This window comes from Alligator sinensis, unplaced genomic scaffold, assembly GCF_000455745.1.
Source record: "Alligator sinensis unplaced genomic scaffold, ASM45574v1 scaffold832_1, whole genome shotgun sequence".
Classification (NCBI taxonomy): Eukaryota; Metazoa; Chordata; order Crocodylia; family Alligatoridae; genus Alligator; species Alligator sinensis.
The window spans coordinates 2468458-2494427 of record NW_005842057.1 but is presented as its reverse complement, the minus strand read 5'-3'; the positions used below and the strand labels follow the sequence as shown (position 1 = coordinate 2494427).

Here is a 25970-nt window from a genome sequence, read left to right as displayed (position 1 = left end):
GAGCGGAAACTTTGTGTGTACAGTGATCCTTTCAGTGTTACTTATCAGCAATGAGAGCACATATATTGAGTATCCAGGCATGGCATTCTTTCAGGAAATGCTGTCTTTACAGGACATATTGTAAATTCAGTTCAGTTTAAGTGCTCATTGTATTTGCATGATTCATATAACGCAAAATGCTTAGGTGTGGGGTGCATCGATTTGCCTCTTGGGAAAAATAGCTATAATGTGCTGCTTTTTCTTTTTGATTTGATATCTGTATTTGTGAGGTGGAGGGATTGCCTTAAATGTTGTAGCATTGGGTGATGAGACAGCACTCGCAACAGAGTCCTAGTAACATGGTTACAAATGACTGGGAACTTTCCAGTAGATTTACTTTTCTAGAGATGTTGTTCATGTGAAAGCAAATTGAGGCATTTTTTTTTTTCACATTCATAGTATGAAGAGTTCACCAAATTCAAATGTTCATGTATTATGAACTCTGCAACGTAAAATGAACCTCTCCCTCAGCCTTTCCTCAGGGAACTGATTGGCATTTTCTTCCATTGGTTTTCCTTAATTTCATCTATGTTTTACTTTAGTAAGTGGCTGCCTTTCCTGCCTCTCTCTCTGAGATTTAAGATGTATTATTTATTCTATTTTTTTATATTAATCTTTTAATCTCTTCAGAATGCTTTATTCATATTTATTGCTAATGCCCAGACCAGTTTCTTTAACAATATGGATGCTCAGTAGTTTAGAGGAGTAGGTGACCAGGGCTCCCGCTTGGAGGGGGCTTAAGAATGACAGCAGCAGCCTGGTATGCTGTGATTGCTGCTGCAGCCAGTTCAGCTCTCGCCACCAAGCCTGCTGCCCAGGATGCAGACCCTAGTTGTTATGCTGCTGGGTTTCCTACGAGTGTATCACTGACATCACAGTCCAAGAAGGCCACTTTCTGACTTACCTATTTTTTTAATGATTATTTTTTTAAATCACTCTTCTAGTACAGATTCTCCTTTTTCCTTTCCACAGGCTGTCAAAGCCAACACAATGTCCTTAGTTCATAGCTCCTTAATCTGTCACCATTGACTAAAACCAGTTGAATGTACTAAGAATCATTTATAAGAACTATGAGAGAGCGCCATGATGTTAAGTGACTATACATGCATATCTTCACTGTTACTTATCCATTGTTTTTTTACTTTGAATATTTTTTAATATGGAATCAAATTCACCCCCTTTCTCCCTACTCCCTGCTTTAGACACCATCTCTTTATTATTGACAAACTTGTTACTACCCTGAAATATGAGATTTTCTTTGCACAGTGATATCTTTGCACAATGCTATCTTGTACTGACCTGTTCTCCATCTTTTGTGCACCGTGGACCAGACAATTTGCACCAATATAAAATGCGTGTGCCATTCTTATCTAGTATCACTTGCATACACTTTGTACTGGTGCAAATTGCTAAGCATGCTGTGAGACAGTTGAGAGATGGGCCCTGTGACTTTGTTTTTCTCCATGGCATTACTGGCTTGTGCGTTAGAGATGCACCAATATTTTGCTGTATCATTTTAAAAATTAATTTTACACACACTGTTTTAAACACATTCTGCTGCTTTTCTTTCTACGTTAATATCCTATATTTTAGGAAATTGTTCATTTGTATGCTGGAATTAGAGGTGGAGACACTTGAACATATTTATTTTGAACACAAATCATTCTGGTAAACAGTCTTTCATAGCAAAGGATGTACTGTATATGTGCCATAGACACAAGGTGGGTGTAACCCAGTAAATCCACAAAAAGGGATGTTAAAATTTGTAGCTAAATTATTACTGCTTGGGTGAAAACCAACCACTGGCAAGAGGTCACTTTCATTTCTAACATCAGTTGAGATGAGCAAACTTTGAATATCTACTGTCAGGAGAACTGCATTTTCATCAGAGCTGAATTAGAGTTTTAAAACATAGAAAAGGGGGTTAAATGTGTGCTAATGATGAGTTCTTCATTCAGTTATGATTATTAACTTGAGGCCTGCACCTTTATCCATGTTCAGCATTCTTTGAGTACAGCTTAAAATAATATTTTAAACAGCAGATGTGTACTGCTTATAAATGAGTGTAAATGTTGGTGCACTTTATACAAAATGTGTCTCCTATACAATGATCTGTTGACATTATCCTCTACTGCTTAGCTTCAGACAGTAAAGTCATGACATGTGCGGCTGTTTGGAGGATGCCGAAGGAATTGGAATCAGGCAGTCATGAATCCCCTGATGATTCATCAAGCAACACTCAAACCCTGGAGCTACTCTGTCACCTTGACAACACAGCCCGTGGCAATATGGCCTGGTAGGATTCTGCATATTTTATACTCCTAGAAAAAGCTTAAAGGATAGACCGATGCTGTTAGTTTTCTGCAGGTTTATATTGCAAAAGCTGGATTACACACTATAAACCCATTCTATCTTAAAAAGGGTACAAATTGATTTGTTTGTTTGTTTTGGTCCCAGATGTTTCATAGATTAAAAACATTTATTATAGTCCTGTAAACACATATGGTGTAACAGCCTGTGTACTGTTCTAGCGTACCTTTTTCTTCTTTTGTTGCACATAGGTAGCCTATTTAATGGAATATATCAGTTTTAGTACAAAATATAATTTGGATATCGCACTTTGATCTTTGTTTTGCTGTCTGTGTGCAGCCCCGTTTGGTGTAAATGTAAGTAATTTATTGTCATTAGGGATAAGAGTTGATTATAGTACATTTAACTATTCTTTTCTATGTCCCAAGAATTTATAATGAAGGATGGAATATTGCAGTGGGTATCATAGAGGCCTCTCCTTTTTATTATTTGATTAAGAGAAATTGAAATTTGTTCACAGTGTATTCATGAGTGCCTTGCTAAGTGCATATCTATATAACATATTTCTACCTTCCCCTGCACCAGCACAGAAACCCAAATGGCAACACTTACCTGATAGCTCACAACATATATGCATCATTAGTTGGCATCTGCTGTAACCACCTGGACATTTTCTGTTTCTGTATTGGCAAGAAAAATACTAGACACAGGAAAACATTTTGCTTTGGTATTGGCTGTGTTCATATATCAGACAGAGTGCTAAACACAGTGACAAGATAATGTCAGATTTGCCACCTCTGCCACCAGTAAGGAATTCTTAAAATACCTCTCCTGATTTGGGAAGAGACATCATAAATCAAAGATGTTGCTGAGTCACCTGTACAGATGCTGAGTTTGTTCAGTGTAGCATCATACATTTAAGTGTCCAGTGTCGCTGTGTGAATGTTTTAGGAACATAGAAGAGGAAGGGATCTTCTTGGTCACCACATTCAATCCCTGTGTAACAGGTATCTGCTCTGGGCCGATCTAAACGTGGCCCGCACACCTGTTCCTGGGGCAACCGCCCGCCTTCTCGCCTGCCATGCCTTTCTGTCAATTGATGTTAATTAGCAGGAGGCTGCCCTTTTACTGCCCCGATGCCAGGGGGTGCTATCTGCGGCTTTGTTTCCTCCCCTACACCGCAGCCCACGCCTCGCCAATGGAATTGACTCTGTTCGGTCTGGGCCTTGTTATAATCTGGCCCCCTTTTTCCCTCTCTGGGCCCTGCTTGACCCTGTCTTGCTCTGTCCCCTCTCCTGGGTCTTCCCAATAAATCTGCCCCCTCTCCTGGGTCTTCCCAATAAAGCTGCCCCCCCTTTCTGGGGCTGGGGTCACTGCATCCCGAATGCCATGCTCTCGCTGGCACTGGGGTCCCCACACAGCTGTGTGCCCCCTATGATACCCCTAATAGCCTTGCCCAAACCACCGGTATTTAAACAGCAACAAAAACGCAAGCCCTTGGGCTGTAACATAAATTAAAGCCGCCCGGCTAAAACATAATTCCTCAAAACACCACATGGATGTTCCATCCTTTACCCGGCTCAGGCTGTACCTGCGGTCAGGCCTCTCCTCTCGGCTTTGCTCAGGGAGAGCTCCTTCCTCCCTGGCCCGCCTGGCCTCAGCCCCTGGGCTTTATATGGGAGCCAGGCCCTGCCCCTTCTGGTCAGCTGACCTCCTCTGGTTGCCCTGGCAACCAGCAGCTGTGCTCATTACTCCCTGCTAGGACTCTTCCCCTAGCAGTTTTCACCCTTCTTAGGAGCAGGGCACCTAAGTGCTCTGCGACACCCTGTTATCACAGGGACCCATATCATATAGGTCCATTAATTAAAAGTAAAATTCTTGTAGGTGCCAATTTAAAGTGCACCAAAGGGAATAGCACTTGAAATCAACCCTACTTTCTTAAACTCTTCCCTTTTTTTAGACATCTGGCTGAGGTAGGATTTTTTCCCTCTTAACTAAAAGGTGAGAATCAACACAATAGTGGCAAGGTAGTTAATTTGGCTGATTTTTTTTCAACTGCAGGATCACAGTTGACTATAGGGCCTAAGCATGCTTATTAAGGTAACCACTGACTTAGATTTCATTGCAGACTTTTCCTCTAAGCATCAGGAAGAGGAAAATACTTATTAGGTCATCTTGTTTTTTCTCCTTGTTGGGGCAGGACTGGGTCTTCTATACGGCTGGAAGTATATATCTGGAATACACTAGTGCAGTGTATTCCCCAGTCTCTGTATCTTTACTGTTAATTGTTTTTTTCATTATATTTAGCTTCTTTCTTTCATTTGCGTACTGCTACTTCTTGTTGATCATACTGAACAATTTATTCTTTGTTGTTGCATACTTTCAATACTTAAAGTCCAATATAGTAAGTAAACTTAGTTTTTAATTTTTCTTTGTAAATCTCTGTCTCTTCAGGACTTGAAGATTTTTATTGCTATTCCATGAATTCCCTACAATTTGTTTAGATCCTTCAGCTATCAAGAAGCTAGAATTGCATATAGGTGCCACCAGTAGGATCTCTCAGCTCCTTACATAATGTTCACATCATATTTCATTTTTCCCTCTGTCATAGTGGATTCCTTCCACGTTTTCCTCTCCTATCATCTACCAGTTTGTTCAGTATTACTACTTACAAGTACCTTTTATCACGTCAATCCCTGTTATTGGTGCATTTTCGCACATTGCCACTTTTTGAATTCTGTTTATTTTCTGCACAAATGCTAACTTCTTAAATCTTCCTGTCATCATTCCCCATCTTTTCCAAATAATTTATAGAGGTGTGGCTTTGGCTAGTTTTTCTTGTGAATACTACCCATTTTAGAACTGTATATTCTGTTATATCATGATAACTTTCTCCCAGGTTACCCATTACCTTCACATACTCAATTAATTCTTTCGTGACAAAATCCTAGATGGGGAATCCTTTAGTTAGAGCCTCAACTTTATTGAACAGAAAGTCCTCCACCCAAGTAAGGAACCTGTTCACCATTTGATGTTTGGCTGCATTGCTCTTCCAGCACTTATCCAGAAAATTGAAGTCCCCCATCAATACTATTATCATGGATTCACCCCAAGGCAGAGCTACTTTTGGGGTTTCACCATATGGCATGCATATCTGCTTGCCCAAATTAGGTTTACACTTATGGTGTTCGGTCTCTTAATTGTAGCTTTTGGAAACCTCTCCATTTTTTTGTTCTCATGACCATGTATGTTATAATATTTGATATAAATGTCATTTTTATATATCATTATATTTCAGCCAAGGTTGTTTTAGAAAGGCAATAATTAACTTGATAACTGTCACCTGTTAACACTTAGACAACAGTCAATGGTTGAAAATCAGCATTTGACTTGGGTTGTGTATTGTTCCCCATTCAAATGTGCTTAGAAAATCTGGCTAGACAGTGATAAACTTATATTTTAAAAGAAGGGCAAAGGGTCGTACAATCAAGTATGAAGTGGTGGGGGGCAGACAGCTTTTGTGATTCTGGCTTCTGCCTGCCCTCCACCACCCTGCCACTCTGCTTCCACAGGCTCAAGCCCCTGTTGCCCCATGTGAAGCTGCACTGAAGCCCTGCTCAGTGCCCCCAGGCTGCAGCGGGACATAGTCTGCTGGTGCTGGAGCAATGGTAAGGGGGAGCTGCAGGGGTAGGCAGGGAGGGAGAGACTTTAGGGTGGGGAAGAAAACAGGAGGGAGGAGGGGTGTCCCAGCCACCAGCGGAGGGTTCGGGATTGAGAGTATGGTCGGGGGTAGAAAGGTAAGAAAGGTTTATTGACAAAACATGACTATGCGTAGTATACTAAGACAGATAATGACAGATGATAATAATTTGCGTCAGCAATTTATTGGCAGTCCCCTCTGATGCTTCATGTATGACAAATTTCTGTTTCCACAAAGCTCAGTGAAGTCAGGTGTCCCAGATCAGCGCTGTCCGAGAGGTACCGGAAAGGACCCTGGTATTCAGTCTTTGGTTTCCTCGAGATCCAGGGGCCCACTGATCCAGGTCAACAGCTAATTAGTCCCTTTCACAGAGCTGTATCTTCCTTCTGAATGATTTCCGGATGTTTCAGTCAATTTATAACTTCTGAGCTGTGCTGATAACTTACAGCTACTCAGATTCTTTTTACTTCCACTGTCTTTAGACTGACTAATAGCAGTACAAGCCTTGCATTCCTTTGATAAGGTTAATTTTAACTATACCACAGGGCCTTACTACTTCAAGGCTTTGCTAAATTTACTAGGGCTTACTTTATACAAGGCCTTACTACATCTTAAACTTTAATTAGGCTCTTAGCAACAACATATAGCTTAATATCTAAACAAATACAGAAAAACACTTGATATAATCTTCATAGAGCCTTCAGCAAGCACCTTTATCACACAGGCATCATTTTCAGCTGTCACAAGGGGTGGGGACATGAGTGTGTGGGGTGGCAGAAGAGATGTGGAGGAGAGAAGAGAGGGGATGGGGCAAGGAGAGTGGGAGTCTGAGGCTGTGGGGGTCAGGCACAAAGTTGGGGTAAATGGGAGGGAAAAGGTGGCAGGGAGCAAGCTGCCTGTTTGCTCCACTGCCTTCACACTGCCTGTCCCTATTGCCTGTGCCCCACTGCTTCCTCCACTGCCTGCCTCGCCCCTGCCTCTCACTGCCTGCCCTACCACATGCTCCCCTACTATCTCCCTCACTATCACTCCCATACTGTCTGCCCCATTACTGCCTCGTCATGTCTCCCTCCACTACCTGCAACAGTGGAAGAAAAATTTGAGATGATCCTCCAATAATTAAATGATATACATGGAAAATTATAATACACGTTTAAATCTTCCATGTAGAGAATCTAATTATTTTGGGGTCATCTTAAGTTCGGGGTCATCTTATTCAGATAAATATAGTAATTTCTGGGGCTGGCAGAGAATCCTTCACTGCAGCTGCAGTGTGCAGTATAAAGGCAGTGGACCTGAGGCTTGCGGAGACGGGGAGCGATCTTGGCGCAAACTCAGCTTGTTCCTTGGGGTAGTGGCAATGCAGTGGGGAGAAACTCAAGGCTCTGAGGCTACCCTATGGATGGGTTTGTGACAAGTGACTTCTGGATAATTTTGTCACTTCCTTGAAGACTGCCTAATCTACCTCTTCTTCCTAACTTGGGAAATCTCCACCATTATATCACCTTTTATTTTCACCCAAATATGCTCAGTTCTGCTATGTTCTGCTCAGTTCTTCCTCCTGAACCAGAGAAAAAGGGTGTACATTTTTGACAAATTACTTTTATCAACAAACAAACAAAATTAAAAAAATGACTTTTCTCAACAAACCAAGTAGATGAACAGGAAGCAGGCCTCTAACATAAAAGTAATCACTTTTCCATAGCCCCTTTTTTGACCATATCTCCATTTAAAATAACAGATATTTAGGGTATTTTTCACTTTCCCTATAATCTGTTTAAGCATGCTTTTGTTTAGTAATCTAAAAAATGTAAGTTAAATTATCAGAATAAGGAATGGTTCTGCAAATTTAATGTCTTCCTACTTCATAAAAGTTCTTGGTATTAGTGCAGGCATTAACATTTCTTTATTGATTAAAGACGATTTTCTAGACAAATAATTATTTAATTTTGCATTTATAAAAGCATTCAATCATAACATGAAAAATAAATGCCTTCTGCCCCCTAACCAAATCTGTATTTGCTGTATTTTAATTAAAGATGGTCTCTTTTTTAGAGACTTCTCTTTACATTGCATACATATCCCTTTTAAATGGGGAAAAATGATCTTCACATTACTGTTTCTGTTAGAGCCGGTTGGTTGCTTCCTCCTTATGCTTGCACTTGAAGTTGGTAGGCAAGTCAGCAAACCAGTAGTGACATACTTAATGAGAATTAGGTATCTGCAACATTTATTTTCCCCCCATTTCAGCTTTTCTGAGGCAGCCATGTGTCTGGCAAATCGGTGGTGGCAGGATTAACCCCATGCTTGAGTAACAGTGGCAGGTTTAGTTCTTTTCTGCAAAAATACCTTCTGTTTCTTTCCTTGGCTTCCCTTTATCCTTTTAATTAGGAGGGATACGAGCCACCAAAACTTTAATTCATACAGAGAAATTTGATTGAAAAAGACAAGCATTTGATGCCTACTCAGAATACACCAACCAATGAAGCTCATGGGAAAATGGGATTTAAGCCAATTGCAACAAATTATACTAATAACAAGAACTGGGGACAACAAACGTGCAGGTGCAAGAAAAGCCATGGGTCAATAAAGTAGGTCACTCTTAATGACTAAAAATTAAGCCAGTATGGTATTCAAAGTGATGGTTTTTTATTAATCCTCATGTAACTTTTCAGTATGGGCCTTTTAATAATGAAAGAGGAGCTTAAGGTATCAGGTTTTTTAATGAAAAATATTGTTCTACCTGGTAATTACTAGTGCTGTTTACAGTTGTGCTATTCTTGGGCTATGATCTCATGAGCTCTTCAGGAAATAGCTATTCTACAAAGAGAAATTCATATGACACACTGATAGAAGGTACAGCAACTTGGATTTCAATCTCAGGCTGTGATCTTGTCAGATCTCTCCACCCTTAGTCATATCATCCTTAAATTATAGGTAGAATAAATTAAATTCTGTACAGTGCTCTCTGGTTGGCTACATGTGTTGACAGTGTAGTAACTAGAATTCTTCTGACCTGGGTACTTAACTTTACAATCAAAATCACCCTCTTTCCCCTGCCCCATCATTCTGCCATTTTATTCCATTACCCTTTTTCCACCTGCGTCCTTTTCAGTTGTTTGTTCTGTTTCTGCACTTACATTGGGATATTACCAAATCCTGTAATGTCTTGTACTAAAGAGTCTGTAATATCCATCTTTTTCTTTCCACCCAATGCCTCTGCAAAGACAGTATTCCCTCACTTGATTTTGGCAACATCATATCTTACCAAATTCTTTGCTGTCTTTCTTGTGCTTTTTTTTTTTTTTAACATAGTTTAAAATACTGTTTCTCCTTCAAAGATTTGCAGCAGGCTAAGCACATTCCTACATTAATTTTTCTCTACATCCCCTTATGTTTCTTCCTCCTTCGTTTTTATCTTCTCTTCCCTTTGATAGCTTCTCCTCTTAGTTTTCTGTACACTTTTATACTGCTCTGTCACACTAGCTAGCTAGCACCACATCCGAAAGGGATCTTGGGGGTCATAATTTACTATAAAATGAATATGAGTCACCAGTGTGATGCTACAGTTAGCAGACCAAACAATACGCTGGCATGCATCAGCCAGTGCATCTCAAGCAAAACTAAGGAAGTTATTCTCCCGCTGTACTCAGCAATGGTGAGGCTGCAGCTGGAGTACTGCATCCAGTTCTGGGTGCTGCACTTGAAGAATGATGTGGCGAAGGATGTGAGAGAGTCCAGAGAAGAGACACACATATGATTAGAGGCCTGAAGAGCAAGCCATACAAGGAGAGGCTGACAGATATGGGACTGTTCAGCCTAGAAAAGAGAAGATTTTGGGGGGATTTGGTGGCAGCTTACAAATATATCAGGGGAGACCATCAGGGGCTAGGTGAACAACTATTCACCAAAGCAGCCCAGCAGAAAACCAGAAGCAACAGTCATAAACTCCTAGAAGAAGGTTTCAGACTGGATATAAGGAAAAACTTCTTCACGGTTCATGTGACCAGACTCTGGAATAGACTCCCAGTGTGGGTGGTGCAGGCACCTAAGCTGGAGATCTTCAAAAGGAGACTGGAAGTGCACCTTGCTGGGGTTATTTGACCCTAGCAGCCTTTCCTGCCCACAGCAGGGGGGTTGGACCCAATGATCTCATGAGGTCCCTTCCAGCCCTAACATGTGAATCTGTCACATGTGCCACTAATTAAGGAATTGTGTAATTAATTTCTTTTATTGATGAGTAACTTTTACATTTAGAACAAATGAAAACTGACATGTATTTTAACATATTAACCGTGATGCTAAAAATAAATCCACGCATGCAGATCCCCAAGAACCTATGCAGGTTCTGCATGTATGCAGGGGTTATTCAGTTGAAGAGTCATTGGTGTAATTTGGACCCTTTCTACTTTTTATGAATGACCAAAGATAATACCATCATGCTAATATTTATTGTTTGTCTCAGCCCCCTCAGTTTCTTTACCACCATACAAAACTTCAGAGCTATTATGACACATGGATTAGAGAAACTGATTCACTGCAGACAGATTCAAAGAACTGTCAGCACTTAAAAATAATTTTCACACCTGTTTCATTTTGCATAATTATATTCTCCATCACCTGTCTCCAATTGCACAAAATATAAAAGACTAATAGAGAAGAATTTTTTTGAAAACTTACCATATAGCAAGGGTTCTTCTTTTAGAGTATGGCTTCCATCCTTTTCCATATAACACTGCTGTTCCTGTGTAAGACTTGTTTGCTTACCACTGCTTTGTGATTTACTAAAGAATGCAGTTTCCTACTCTTGAATCCTTAATAGGATGTTTATTATTAAGTAACCATTACTATGGGACCATTAACTCGTCTTTTTTACATGTTCCATCATGTCCCCTAGCTGTCTTATTTTCTACTTTTGTCATTTCCTGAAAAATATCCAGAACTGAGTGCATATGGGTAAAACCTGGTTAGTCACTGATTCATTCTTTCTCATGAATGTTCCCTGATATTTTTAGTAATTTTAAGTGGACTAAATCATTTGTGTATTGCTGTATTAAAAACCTTGATCAACTAATTGCAATCAATTATATACATAGAGATATAGGGGTTTCAGTGGGAAGTAACTTTGATGTATTAGCTGGCTAGCAAAGAAGACCATTATTTTTGTTAATGAGACTCTTAATAGGTCTTTAACTTTCACTTAAATTCATGTCCACCAATGTCTCTTTGCACTCCAGCAATATCCTTAATACATTATCCTGTATTTAAGATACTAGAATTAATGTCAAGAGCTTGATTCAGCAAGCATATGCTGTTTAAAGCTCTCTAAGCGCTTTTGAAGTGATCCAAACAGTGAGAATTGCCAAAGTGTTTCAGAAATGGCAGAAATGCTTCAGAATTGATTTTCAAAAAATAAGGAACATCTCTGAAGTGCTTCATGAAATGTCTGCCACTCCATGTCTTCCAGAATCCTAGTATTCCACATATTCCCGTGTGAGGCAGCAGGGACAGAAGGGGAAAAAGAAAGATTCTTGACATGCCTCTCAGCCTCTGGAGGTTTCTTAAGACAGCTGAGTGTACAAGAGAGGAAAGTTCATTGGCCGCTGGACTTCCCCCTCCCCCATTAACTACCACCATGGGAGGAGACAAAGGAGGAGCAGAGCACTAGGTTACCAGAGGACTGAGCAACCCCTATCTGTCCCCCTGTTGTAGAGTACTGCAGCACATATCAGTGCAGCAATTTTGAAGCGTATTGGCAGTGGTGGTGCTGGATGAGGAGTGGGAGTGGAGGAGGGGAGCAGAAGGGGAGGTGCACACCTATTCAGCACTGAAGTGATCTGAATTTAAAGTGCTCTCAAATGGAGTAGAATTTGGGGCACTTCAAATGCATGTCTGTCCATGCTCTTAACTTTTTAAGTAAGTGAATAGTCCAATTGATTTCATATGCTTAAAGGCATGTACTTTGCTGAAATGGGTCCTCAGTACACTGTCTAGATTTCCTTGCCTCTTATAAGTTTGTAAGCCATAATGTGGGAGGGAATTGGGAAAAAAAATGCTACTCAGCAGGTGTGTGTACACGACACACTAACTGTGCAGTAGCCTAATAACACTGTGCAGCAGCGTGCCGAGAGAACCTCATGCTAATACACTACTGCACAGTAGTATTAGCCTATTGTGCAGTTAACATCTATATAAACCCGTGCACTGGTGCTACTGCAAGTACTAAACTTAATTCGCAGTAACTACAGTGCATTAATGAACATGTAGACCCATCAAGTAAAAAAAAAATGCAAGAGTTCTGAGGCCTTATTTCACCATGGATCTTTTTTCCCCAAATATACAAGCAAATATATATTTTGTCCTCTGAACATTTACATTAGTTAATGACTAAAGGAAGCTTCACTGATCCTGAACTCCCAAATCGTCCAGTTGCTGGTTGCAGAGGGGCTTTTTAACTAGACTCCTGAGTTTACCAAAGTCTGCCCTTCTGAAGTCTAGGACTTCTGTTCTTTCAGTGGACGGTGAACCTAGTCAGGTCGTGGTCAGTTGCCCAGAGTACCTCCAATCTTCGGGTCACCTACCATGTCTTCCCCTTTGCTCGGCACTAAGTCCAGAGTGGCTTTACCCCTAATCAGTCCTTCCACAGCCTGTGTCAAGAACAGGTTGTCAATAACTGCCAGGAAGCTGGTTGATCTGCTAGAGCTGGCTGAATGGTCTTTCCAGCAGACACCAGGATAGTTGAAGTCACCCATGACAATCAGGTCTTTAGTGCTGGCTTTCTCAGTCAGTTCCCTAAAGAATGCCTGATCGCTCTCCTCTTCTTAGTAGGGAGGTCTATACTATACTTCTACCATCAGGTCCCCCTCTTCTGAACCCCTTTGTATCTTGACCCAGAGGGTCTCAAGAGACCCAAAGGCCCTGCATTCGAACGTGACCTGTAGGGAGGGGTACCACTCTTTCACATAGAGGGTCACACCTCTTCCCTTCTTCCCAACCTGATCCTTCCTATAGAACCTATAGCCCTCAATAACCAGGTCTCCATCAGCGCAATGAGGTCAAATTCCTCGTCTGCCAGAAGGAGTGCCAGTCCATCCTGTTTGTTGGCCATGCTTCTGGGGTTCCCATAAAGATACCTGAGTTCACCCCTAGTTGGCTCAGGTTTACTGTCCCACTTCAGGTGCCTCAGGGCATTGGTACTTGTCTGGATGTCCCCTACTTGAAAGTTCTCCCTTGGGTCATCTTGGCCAAAGGATTTGTGTACAGCAGTGGAATCTACCCTCGCTTCCCCAGACACGCCTCGTTTAAAGCCTTCCTCAGCAAGTCAGTGTTTCTCATATAGAAGAGCTTCTTCCCTCTGCCTGTGAGGCGAATAACATCTCTAGCTTGTAGACCAGAGCCGTTAAACTGCATGCCAAGTTCGAGGAATCCAAAACCAACATGGTGACACCATTTCTGAAGTCTTCGCTTGACTTCCTCAATGCGCTTCTCCCTCCGATGACCATGGCCTCTAACTGTAAGGATTGAGGAGAAGAGAACTTGTGTTCCTAGTTCCTTGAGCTTTGCACCTGTGGACCTGAAATCACTCATGATTCTCCTGGGGTTGTTTCTTGCCGTGTCATTGGTGCCCGTGTGGACAAGGAGCAGGGGTATTGGTCCACAGGATGGATCAGTTTTGGCATCCTCGCCATTACATCTTGGATCCTGGCTCCTGGGAGACAGCAGATCTCTTGAGTGCAGGGATCTGGACTACAAATGGCACCTTCTGTTCCCCACAGCAAGGAATCTCCCACAACAACCACGCTTCATTGCTTCGTTGGTGGGGGCGGCTGTTCCTGTCCTGTCTTCGGTGTGAAGGATGTGATAGCCTCATTTGTCAATGGTGAGAGGGCTGTGTAGTTGTTGTGTAGGGCTTTTGGTGGAGCAACTGATGCACATTGTGGCTTTGAGCTTGATGTGACCAATTTCCATACACTGTCAGTAGGGGCACCCCTCATGCCTGGTCTTCTGCCTGGTCTCTGTGGCATCCTTCTTGATGTATAGGGCCTGGCAGTAAGCATCAACCTTTTCCTTGTGTTCTCTGATGGTTCACAGTCTGCTTACCTCCCCCTAGAGCTCCCTCACCTGGCCCTCCAGAGTCTCCATCAGCGAGCACATCCCACAAGTGGGAGTGCTTGAACCCCAGATCCCAGCCTGCAGCCATTGTGCCAGGCAGCCTCCACAGCCTGAAGACAAGGGTTCTGTGTGAGTGGAGGCCAGGACCATAGGTAAAGACCTCCAAGGTACCAAGTAGGGGTGGTCCATCCAGATCAGGGAGCCTAGGGGTGCTGCACGTGCCCATCACCATGTTGCAGGGTGGACCCTGTTCACTCGGCTCCTTAGGTGTTGGTTTGAGTAGACCAGGTGGGTGTAATTACCCCCATGTGGTCCTCACCAGCAGCTGTTGCTGTTGCTGCGGCCTGGTAGACAGGCTTAAGTAGTTGCCTGCAAGGGGATCCCCTGGCTTCCCAGCTTCCTGAGTAGCTGGGGGACTACCTGGGTCCCCAATTCCCTCCCTGGAATGGGGAGGGCTGGTCCCTTGTTCCCTGTACCTGAGATCCAGCGTCGGAGGTCTGTCTTTCGGTATAGCGGGGTTTTGATTGCCTGGGGGTGCAACAGGCACAGGGAGTAGTGTGTCTCTCTGCTGGGGGAGCAACCTGGGGCTGAGAATGTCCATTGGTGACCCCTCCATGCACACTCCTGTGCACACTCCCATGCTAACTCATGCACTAGAGTGTCTGTTTGCATGCTCTATTCACACAGCTCCAGTCCCATGACTCCCTGGGGGCTGGGCTGGGCGGGGGGGGGCGGGACGGATGGAGACCCTCCTCAGCTCTGCTCAGCTTCCCCCTCTAGCTACTGCTGCTCACCTTGGGCCCTACTTATCTTCTGACTCTGCATTGGCGGTCCGGTAGGGCTCTGCCAGAGGGGTCTTCTGGGGGGTTTCACTCTTCGGGGTGCAACAGGCTTGCACCTGTGCATCTCCCACCAAGAGCTGGTCCCAACAGAAGAAAATCTTCTGTTGAGACCTTTTAAAGTTTGAAATTTTGCAGCTCGTAGTGAGTCTCGCAAGATCTCGCAGCACGCAAGATTACAGCACGACACTTGCAGGGACCAGCTACCAGCCCCTGCTCTGTCCTGCCAGAGAAAGGGGCCGCTAAGTACTTCTCCAAGCATAAGTACTAGTACTATGCTTGCTCCCTGCCTAGTCCTACAGTGTCGTGCACTGGCCTGGGTTCCAAATGCAGGAAGAGGCTGCATGAGTTGCTGAGCTTGACCAGAGACATGGTGGCAGCAGCTGAAGCGGGGGGTGTGACTGTATTACTCCTTACACCCCCCCTCCCCCCCACCTCCTGATCCACCCGATTATCCATATGCTTTTGTTTACCCACTGACAGCTCTGTATCATCTTTGTCTCTAAATGAGTTGGTTCATATACAGCATCACAGTTAAAACACAGGAGGTCTTTGGTTTGGATCTTAAGGTTATAGGTTCAACCTTCATGCTACTGACCCATACAGGGTTGAAAAAATACACATGTATGATTGACAGTTTAAAAACCTTACAGTAATTTTTGGAATTATTTTATAAGCAAAGCTTCTAGTAGCCAGTGGTAAAGAGGTATGCAGGAGTTTTTTCCTTTTTTTCAAACCTTGGTGTTTTCCATTACTGTAACATTGAGTTACAACTATAGAAAACTCATCTTTACTCAGAATGAAATCCTGTTACAAAGAGTGATTTGGGTAACCTTCATTTAGATCATAAAATCTGAATGATCACCACAGCCACATCCATAAAACAATTCATGGGAACTTTCATATAGGATGAATTAAATGGAAGCAAAATAGGCATCTTGCAAGGACAGAGCAAATGCTCCTAGACCTTTTCATTCTCAGGTATGTCAGTTGGATTATAATTGGCTCTAATTAGCATACTTTCTCCAGCTATGAAATTCTTTACCTTGCAGCTCAGTGCCACTCAAAGATGTGAGATTCCTTCCTACCTTTGAAAACATCAAAGAAAGAGCTTCGAATCTAGTCTTTATAGCTGAGTGCTGAGTGATCAGTGCAACTAAGGGATAAACACAGCAAGCATAAGAAATCATTTTTAGAAAATTAGTTTTGATCTCTCTAGTCAAGTGATCACTTCAGAAGTCGTTGAAACTAGATTTCATTGTCAATAATAAAACCCCAAATTGTTACTAATAAAACCAACACATTTCTAATGCTGTCCTGTTAAGTAATACTAAAATTTTGAATGTATTAAAGATCACATTAAGATTTGTAGTCATACTCTCTGTGTCACTGAGTGTGAGAAACACTTGGACTGTTTCATGATCCAGTCTATTCAGTATTTATAATTTTGAAGTAGTTTAAGCTTTTGATTTCATTTTTTTGGATGTTGGAAATTCAGGAATCGGTGTAATTTGATATCTCTTATAATGAATTAATATTTTATCCGTTTAATTGTTTATAAAAAATACTTTATTTGTAAAGAACTAATAGAGGAGTTCCTTCAGATAGAACTATGTGGTATAATGTATCTGATGTTAAATGTAGATACCAAATGACAGGCTTCATGTCACTTACTTCCTCCTAATTATTATAGGCATATTGGTAGTAATGCCTGTAGGTAAGACTGGTTAATTTTCCTTTATCAGCATTTTTTCAGGGGCTTAGAAATTTGCCAGACGGTAACAGTTTGAGATGAATTTTTTTTATGTTACTCTGTGCCTCAGGGTGATACTTAATTTTCAAGGAAAAGTCACTTCTGAGAATTAGGAAAGAGGAGTAGTTTTGTCTATTTCATCTATAAATTCTAGCACAATTTGCTTAGCAAAACCTATTGGAGGCTTGATGGCAAAATTTATAATATGCCAAATGAGCCAAGCATACTATACTGCAGCATCATAGAAGTTAATACAAATGACCCATATTGTACCAGACTCTTTGATTCTCTTGACCTTCTTACAATAGACATGGAGATATAGGGATCCATATCAGGAGGGATGAAGAAGAAATAACCACTCCTTTCCCCCATCCTGCTATTTTGACCTAAGGGATGGGACGGTGGGAGAGTCAGGAAGAGATGAGTTGTAGCTTCACTTCTTCCATTCCTTGGTGCTAATTTTATGCTCTTCCCAGCCCTTATAGCAGGTAGCCTCGTGCTCCTTACAGAAAATTAGGTGCATATATCATGCAGCTATTTTCAGAAATGTTTGCCCCACTAGCAGTGTGGGGTTGGGAGTAGTGAAGACAGTTCATGAGAGAAAATCTTGGCTAGAAAGTTTATTGAGATGGTGTTACTTGTGCCCCCTCTGTCTCCTACCACTTTGCTTCTGATGGGTGGGGCTGCTGCTGAATCATTTCTGTACGCTACCCCTTTCTTCTTCCCATTCTTCACACTGCATAGTATGGGGATAGAAGAAGTTGGTCTTCAAATGCTGGGCCTGAAAAGTTGGCCATTCCAAGCTGTTGGGTGACAGGCTTGATAAGTAGCTGGGTGACTGTCTTCCCTGTGGTGGAGAGAGGAATTACTGAATAGAGTGCGTGCTTCCCAGGCAGGCAGTTCTTAGCTACATTGATTGAGGCCTGTTTGGAATTAAGGATATCAGATTGTGTATCTGATATCCTTAATTCTATTTCCATATCACCTTGTGATCTATATTCATGTGGTTTTCCATGATAAACTTTTCTGGGTTGTTTTCCTTAGTTCACTTTCAAATTACATAGAAAAACAACATTAATGTTTCAAATACAGCTTTCAAAATTAGGAAACATCATAATATAGTTCTTTAACTTGGATATTTTTATATCGGTATTTATGATTCATAGATATGTGATCATATGTTGTTTATTTTGCATGATCTTAGCTTCATCCAGTGCGCAGGGTGGGTAGTAAATGAGGCAAATGGGTGTAAGAGGAAAAACATTGCTCTTTTGTAGTTAGGCAGGCTGTGACATAGGAGAGCTAGGTTTTCTCCCTTACTCTTTGTCAAAGCCAGTGTTGAGATCTAGGCTGTGATACTGAGCAGGATTGACAAAATACATATGGCAAGTAAAGTTGCACAGGATACTTATTTTGGCATTTCCTTTAACCATAAAATCTTTGAGCGCTTGATAAGGATGGTTAAAGTCTGGTCATGAAAAAGCTCCCGCTGAAGGTGATACGAGAAGCTACTTTTGAAGTCTAAATTTAGACCCATAGAATTAAAATGTCTGTCTGCTACTGTACTTGTTGTTGTTTTAATTATAAATGTGTGTGTTTCTTTTTTACAGTGTTATGTGGGAGCCAATGGGAGATGGTAAAAAGCTTATTTCACTGGCTGATAATCACTTATTATTGTGGGATTTGCAAGAAAGCTCAAGCAAGGCAGTGGTAAGAAATATTACTTAAATTATGATATGGCTGAATATGACACATGGCAGTTGTCAGATTGGTTATCTTCTAACTAGTGTTTTGAGGATTTTTGTGTTCGTATTTCTACTAACCTTAAAACTTAGGCTAATTCAGTATAGCCAGTAAACTCAAGCATATTTTAACGCCTGTACTAGTTAGAACTTAATATGTTGATATTGCTGTAATGTTGGTATGAATTGAATGTGATAATTGCATAGTTACAGACCTCTTGCCTTGTTTTACATCTCGGACATTAAGCTCTGTTGTACTGTTTTGTAGCTGCAGATAATGCCTAGGAAGGTTTTTGGAGTTGAATAGGCCAATTTAGGTGGCATTTCCCCCCATTGTTCTCCAAAGAGCAAGCCTGTTTTTTCTTGTTTTCTTGAATTGACACCCAATGACCCAAGGTGCCAGTGAACCCCATTCCTCCTTGAGAGCTCTTTCAGTTATAGTCTGGTGAATAGGTGTGAACCAAATGGCATAGAAGGACAAGAACTGCCATACCGTATCAGGAATCCATGAAGTCCAGTGGGATGTCTCTGAAAGTTGCTAGTATTGTAGGTTTCTGAAGAAGGTGTCAAATCATGCAGCAGTTTAATGTGGGATACCTGCATGTTTCACATGCCTGTTTTCATCCCTGTTTCAGTAGGTACAGGTTGGTTTGAATGCAGAAGCATAAAGTGTAAATTGTTTCCATAACTTTTGATGTCAATTATAACTCTGACATTCAAGTAAATAGCTAATCTGTGATAGAATTGTGTTGCATCCAAGAATTTAACTGTGGTAATGAGTAATTACTCCTAGTAATATGCTCTCAATCGGTCATGTCTTCTTTAGACCACCTTAATGCTGCATTGTTGTTTTAAAATGGGTTGACCAGTACACTGCAGTATTTTCCAGGTGAAGTTGTCATTAATTTATAGGGCATTATAATATTCTCTTTAATACTCACCATTCCTTGTATGTCCTAACTTCTCTGACTACTGCTGCATGATGTGCAAAGATGTCTTTTGAGCTGTCTGCAATGACAGTCAGGTCCTCTTCTTAATTAATGCAGTTAATTTAGAACCTTCTTAAGTGTAATAGTAGTTTAAATTTAACTATCCAATATGCATCACTTTTCCTTGATCAGTCTTGAATTTCATTTGTCATTGTTTTCCCCTTTCAGATTGTACATAGGTCTTTGAAGTTCTTTATTGTCATTTCAGATCCTGACTAACCTAAGTAACTTTATCCCCCTGCATTTATTGCTACCTCACTACTTTTCCCCTGTTTCAGATAATTCATGTACTAAATAATGTTGAACCTATTACATGGATTTCAATGGTAATCATTTGCCATGATGAAAATATTAAACCTTAATCTTACTCTTTGTTTTGTGCCTCTTAGCCACTTTTTGACCATGCACTGGTTTGCCTCATCCCATAGTCTCGGGGCTTTTTGTGGCTTCTTATGTAGGACTTTGTCAGAATCCTTTTGGAAGTCTAATAAAATTATGTGGAACACTTCCTATTTGTCCACTAATTCACTGACATGTTCAAAGAAATGTAAGAAATTAGTGAGATGTGATTTTTCTTTGTCTCTTTGCAAAAATAATAGTGATTAAGACCTTATCACACTGTGATCTTCTTAGTGTTTTGATTTCTTTTTAATGATTGTTTTGAACAATTTGATATAATGTCTATGGGCTGTAATTCCAGATCAGTTCTATCTTAAATATCAACTGTTAATTTAAATATAGATACAGCATTTGCCACTCCCTACTCCTCTGGAAGAGTGATTGTTTTAATGAGTTGTTGTATACTTTATTAGAATATATTACCTTTTTATATGATTGGTTTGTTGTATCATCTTTTTCTGACACCTCTCTCTGACAATGCCTCATCTTTAAGTGTCATCCTTATGTTCTTGATTATCATTTAGTTCCTCAGTTCTTTTCTGAATTGTTTCCTTTAACTCGAGTGATTCAGCAGACCCACTGATTCTCTTGCAGGTATAATACTTCTGAAATACTTACACTTGTTTGTTTTTTTACAACTTCATTTGTACAGTGAAATTCATTTTTGACCTTTCTGATTGTTCTTTTATTCTAAGGTACAAACAGACCTTAGAAAAAAATTTTCTTTGGACAAATTGCAATTATTTAGACATCTATGTCCGTTGTCCTGGAACAAACCCTAAAAAGGTTAGTAGAAGAAGAAACACTAACAGTTTGTCCTGGGACATAGCAAAGTGCATTTGAATGGAGGTCTCAGGACTTTATTGTTGACTCAATGGCAGAAAACCAGCCACTCGCTAAGACCCTGATTGGAAGGGAAATGTATGTACATGCCAATCCTGTGACTTTTGTGATCCAGGACAAACACAGGCACAACTCGTCCCAAGAAAAATGTTACCCCTCTTCCTAGCACTATGATCTATTATAATTTGTTCCTATTTGTTGATTTCATTGGGGTCAGATGAGTATTTAGAAATATTTCTGTGTGGCTTGACTAACGTCTGAAATGGAACTTTTTAGTGACATTAGTTTCCTTCTGGTCTTCCTGGTTCTTATTCTGTTCCATGGTGCCTCTGTTTTCTGAGATTCAGTTTTTAATTAATATCTTCGCCACCTGTAAGAATTTTACTTTTAACTATAGGGTCTTGCTATATTTCCAAAGTTAAGTAACACTGTGTCACTTATAGGTAGCTTGTGCGTCCATTGGAAGGGTTGAACGCCATTGTATTTTGGTTATTATTATCGAGTGCCTCAGCTATATTTGTATCATGAATTAACTCATGTCTTGCTTAAGACTGAATAAAGAAAAGCTACTGTTCTTTTGTGCTCAGAACTAGGTACTCCAAAATCAATCATTCAGTGTCGAAACTGTTTCTCTAAATGTTGTCCTATTATGTTATTTGACCAGTTAATATGTGAATACTGGAAATCACTCATTATCACCACTTGGTTAGAATTCACCGTCTCCTGGCAGAGAACAGAGATTGGTTGGCAAATCTCTGTTCTGTGATTTTTAATTAGATACACTATTTCTATATTTCTTGCCTCGTTTTTCTAAATTCCTCTTACATAACACTCTGGAGAACCCCTGTTGAGAAACTGTATTTTTGGAATAAAGTCTGCTTGTAGGCTATAGCTCTTCTGGTCTGTTTTGAAGTACTGGTTTCTTTCAGGCTGTTAAGCATTTCCTTCTCCTCGTTCCTCCCTTTGGGCATCCATGTCTTTCCTTGCTTAAAGTTCTTGTGAATGTTAATTAGACTTCACTGTCCTGACCACTGTCTCAGTCATAATCTCAAAGTTACCATATTTCTCCCTATTTGTAACCTGTATCAAATACTGTTTCCTTTGGGGTACTGTCCAGATTGTTACCAGTCATACTTTCTTAATTAAAAAGATGTTATAATGAATGTAAAGTTCCTATTTTTTCCTCATTTTATTTTGTCAGGGGTTTAGTTACTAAAATTTGCTTTCAGTAAAACATCTTACATTTACTGTTCATTGCCTCTAAATTAACATCCTTTCTCTGGCATGCAGACATTTGTGAACGTGTAATTATGATTTCCAACTCGTCTCCAATACTAGTGTTGGAGTCTAAGCATAATTTTCAAGATGAGTATGCTTTTCCCCATGACTGTCTAGCTGGTTGAGCCATAACAAAGCTATTTAATCTCAGCATAACTTTGGAAATCAATACTTATATCCTTAAAGTTTTTGATTCAAAAGATTGCTGATCCTTCAGTATTTCAGCTAGTGTTGCTTACCTAGCATATTTTATAAATGTTATTACTTTCAAAATATTCCTGTAGTGTATCAGATATTGATGGAAGAATAAGGGCTTCAGGAGGCAAGGTCAATGGTAAAGGAACTAAGTAGATGTGGCCTATGACATCAGTTTTGTGCCTGTTCTTGAAAGTCTGAATAACCCAAATTAGAGTCCGATGAAATCTAATGAAGAACCTAAGATAAAATTCCATGGAAAATAGTATGTCAGCGCATGACTGATTTGTTCAGTTAGGACCATGAAGGGATGTAGATATGGTAGAGGCCAGCAATGTGTTTGCCTCTGGATACCATTTGCTCAGGGACCACTGAATGTCCTATGGCAGGGGTTTTCAACCTTTTTGCATCATTGTACCCCGCCGGTGGCCAGATGTGGAGCAGTGTACCCCCAGCTGCTGGCGGGGGGTGGTGAGCATCTGGACGCAGAGTGGCTGGATGCGGAGCAGTAGCAGCCGCCACATGTGAGCTTCCGCTGCCACCATGCAGGCACGCCTGTGCAGGATGCTGCGTGGCAGCACTTTGCCCCCTCCCACCCATGTATACCCCCTAGGGCCGCCTTAAGTACCTCCAGGGGTATGCGGACCTCCGGGTGACAACCCCTGTACTATGGGATGGGCTCACATACAGGGGAGTGCCTCAAAATTTTATGCTGCCTCTACCAGTAGCCATCTATACCCCTAGGACAATTTGGTATGGCTTGTGCAACAGCCTTAGTTTGAAGAGGTCAGCGATGTCACTTAGATGTTGTTGGCTGTTTCTCAAGAAGGGCAATGCAGGATTATATCGTCTCTTAAATATTTGTCTAAAGTAATCTGATATCTTGGGCTTGAGTACATTATTTATGTCCTGTAATCTTTAAATGCCAATTATTTGTGACTAAGTCTTCCCTCACCCTCTCCATGGGAACTAGAGTTCTGCCATGATTAATCTACCACCCTCAGCAGTTTTCTAAGCGTCTTTCACTCAGGTGGCATTTACTACTTTAGTGAATAATATTTACTTTTAGAAGGGGCGGTTTGCTTGTTAGCTTACTCTTGAAGGCTTGACTCAAACTTATATCTCCCACACACTTAAGATTTGTCCTGTTATATTCATTGTTAGAAAAATTGGTGTTTTCATCTTGTTTGATTTTGCCTGTTTAAATTAAATATGGCATATGTAACCAACTAATTGCTATAGTTAATGAGTCCAGTGGTATGAGGCTCAAAGGAAGGTTTAGAAACAGCGTTAACAGCCCTGAAACAGAATATCAGATGATTAAACTTCAAATGGTCATAACTTTAATATCTTAGGCTTTTCGCTCACTATTGGGAGTCTGGGAAGCTAACTTTCCAGGGTTTAATTTCCTGGTTGTATTAACATCAACTATAGACATTTTGAATTTCAAAGCAATTTTATGAGTAGAAGTACTGATCAAGGACTAAATTTAGTTGTGATGAGGAGAAATTCCACAATAAAGAAGAAAAAAATGGAGGAAATGTTTCTCTAGAAGGATGATTTATAAAAGGTATTCAGGGATTTGGAATGTTGATATAATTCCATGGAAGTGTGTTAGTGGAAAGAAGACAGATGGTGCTACTAAAGGCAAATGATAAATATAGTTTCTATCTGGCTATCACCTCCATGTACAAAGGGAATTTATGTACAGATGTGATATAGATAAAGGTGAAATTTTTTCTTTGTGCAGTTCCCTATAAATGTGCTGCTAAATGCAAGTACACTGCAACTGAAAAAAAAGTTAAACACTGTAAAGTTTTTCAGTGCACTTACAAAAACAGACCACTTGGGAAGTTTAACAAAACTTAACAAAACTGTGTTGGCCTTGAAAACTGGTACCAAATCAAAAAAAAATCAGCTTCAACGTACAACAGAGAAAATCTCACCAGAATTAAAAAGGAAAAAAGAATGAAGTGTAATCAAAAGCCTTTATGTAAAAGTTCTTTTTAAAAGAGTGAGCATAAGAGTCTTTTACAGTTCATTTGTAGGTTATAATCAATTGCACAAGATTTCTTATGTTGGTATGTAGGAAGAGTCTTGAAGGCAAGAAGAAAAAGTTGTCATTCATTTACTGTATGGATGTGCAAACAAAGTACTTGAATGGTGACATAAAATAAGCGTACTATCTACTAAAATAAGCATACTATCTACTGTCTCCATCTACAATAATTTTAAACCAAACTTTTCTCTCTTTCTTATTATTATTTGAGGACTTTCCCTTCTGGTGTGAATCTAATCTTATGCTCACTGTATCATTAGCTTTTGCAATTAAATTAGCTATTCTTTGTCATTTATAATCATTAGTTGAATTGAGGAGAAAGGTCTAGAATCCAAGCAATGTCTACAGGGTCTGTGTAGGTCTTGCTGAAGAAAAAAAAAAAGTGTCAGGTACTATTTCTGTACTTGGACTTCAGTTTGAATATCACTAAATTGGGTAGAACTGCCTACTAAGATAAATGCAATAAGTTTGCAACAGCTGAAGACTACATGGATACTTGGTGCCTTCCATTTCCTAATCACAAAATCTTAATGACAAAACTGTGGATTTATTTATTTAGCATCAGCTATGCAAGTTTTGTCCCGTCTATTCAAAATGAGCTATGTAGTAATTATTTTGTTTTCTAGTCTTTTTGCATCCATTGGATAGTACAAATTGAAAAAATACCTTGCTTCTGGTTTGACTGAATATCAGTTTTGTTGTGTGTGGCAGTTACGGGTTTACATTTTGCTCCTAAATTACTGTCTTTCATTATTCCTATAAAGCCCTATTATGAAAAGTCAGGATACACTGTCCCCTTCATCTTCAAGTATCAGGATGCGGTACTGTTTATTTTTCTTTGATTTTTCCTACTAAAGATTTTTCTGATTTTATAAAGAGGGTTACAGAATTACCCTGGACAGTTGGGAACTTCTCCTTCCAAGCAGAATCAGCAGGTTTTCAAGGACTTTACTTTGATTACTGAAAAGTGAGATGTGAGAAAAACACAGCTTCAGGTTAATTATTTTCACAGAATCGCCACTAGTGGTTTTTTTTCCTTTTAAAACTTGATGTCTTCATTTTGTGTTTCATTTTACAAAGAAAGACTTTAGCAGACATTCATATGTCTCCACTTACAAGGAAAAATAGAAGTTGAAAAAAGAATGCCACTGATAGCATCTTGCAGGGGTTTAGGTTGTAGCCGTGTTGCTCTAAGGACATAGGCAGACAAGGTTCCTTGGGTGAATTTGATATCTTTTATTAGACCAACCCAAATAGTTGGAGAATATTTATTAAGCAAGCTTTCGGGTTCAAAAACCCTTCGTCAGGCTAAGGAAGTCTCTAATAGCATCTTAGCACTTGTCTGCCCTTGTCCTGTTTGTCAGTGTTTGGGTTTTCCTTACTATGAAGGCATTCTTTCGACTCTAATTTGATTTCCTTCTAATGCTTCTACCTAGAACATAGGAAAGCAAATAACAAAAGTAAAATAAGGAAAGAGGAGAGAAGCTCTGCTTTTGCAACCATTTTAAAACACGCTCATAAGAATTCATTAGTCATTTGGAGGAGAGTGTTTCCAGGGCCGCGTACATACATTCAAATGCTTGGGAAGAACTCCCCCAGGTTTGTTCTGGTGGAAAAACTAATTTGGAGAGGTCTGAATAGACATTCAAATGCTGAGCCTCTGATAAGCAGGGAGCTTGCCGTGCTTATGGGGCACAGCTAGGGGACCCCTG

General features: G+C 40.4%; 1 protein-coding gene across 2 annotated transcripts in view; it reads left to right on the top strand.

Annotated features, from left to right (window-relative positions):
- The window catches only part of EIPR1 (EARP complex and GARP complex interacting protein 1), a 199286-nt gene that overhangs the window by 116942 nt on the left and 56374 nt on the right, over positions 1-25970 (top strand). For both annotated transcript variants that reach the window (XM_025203386.1, XM_006022970.3), the window contains exons 4-5: positions 2179-2335; positions 18364-18463. In XM_025203386.1, the coding sequence (XP_025059171.1) occupies positions 2179-2335; positions 18364-18463 (257 nt within the window). The remainder of the gene's footprint in view (positions 1-2178; positions 2336-18363; positions 18464-25970) is intronic.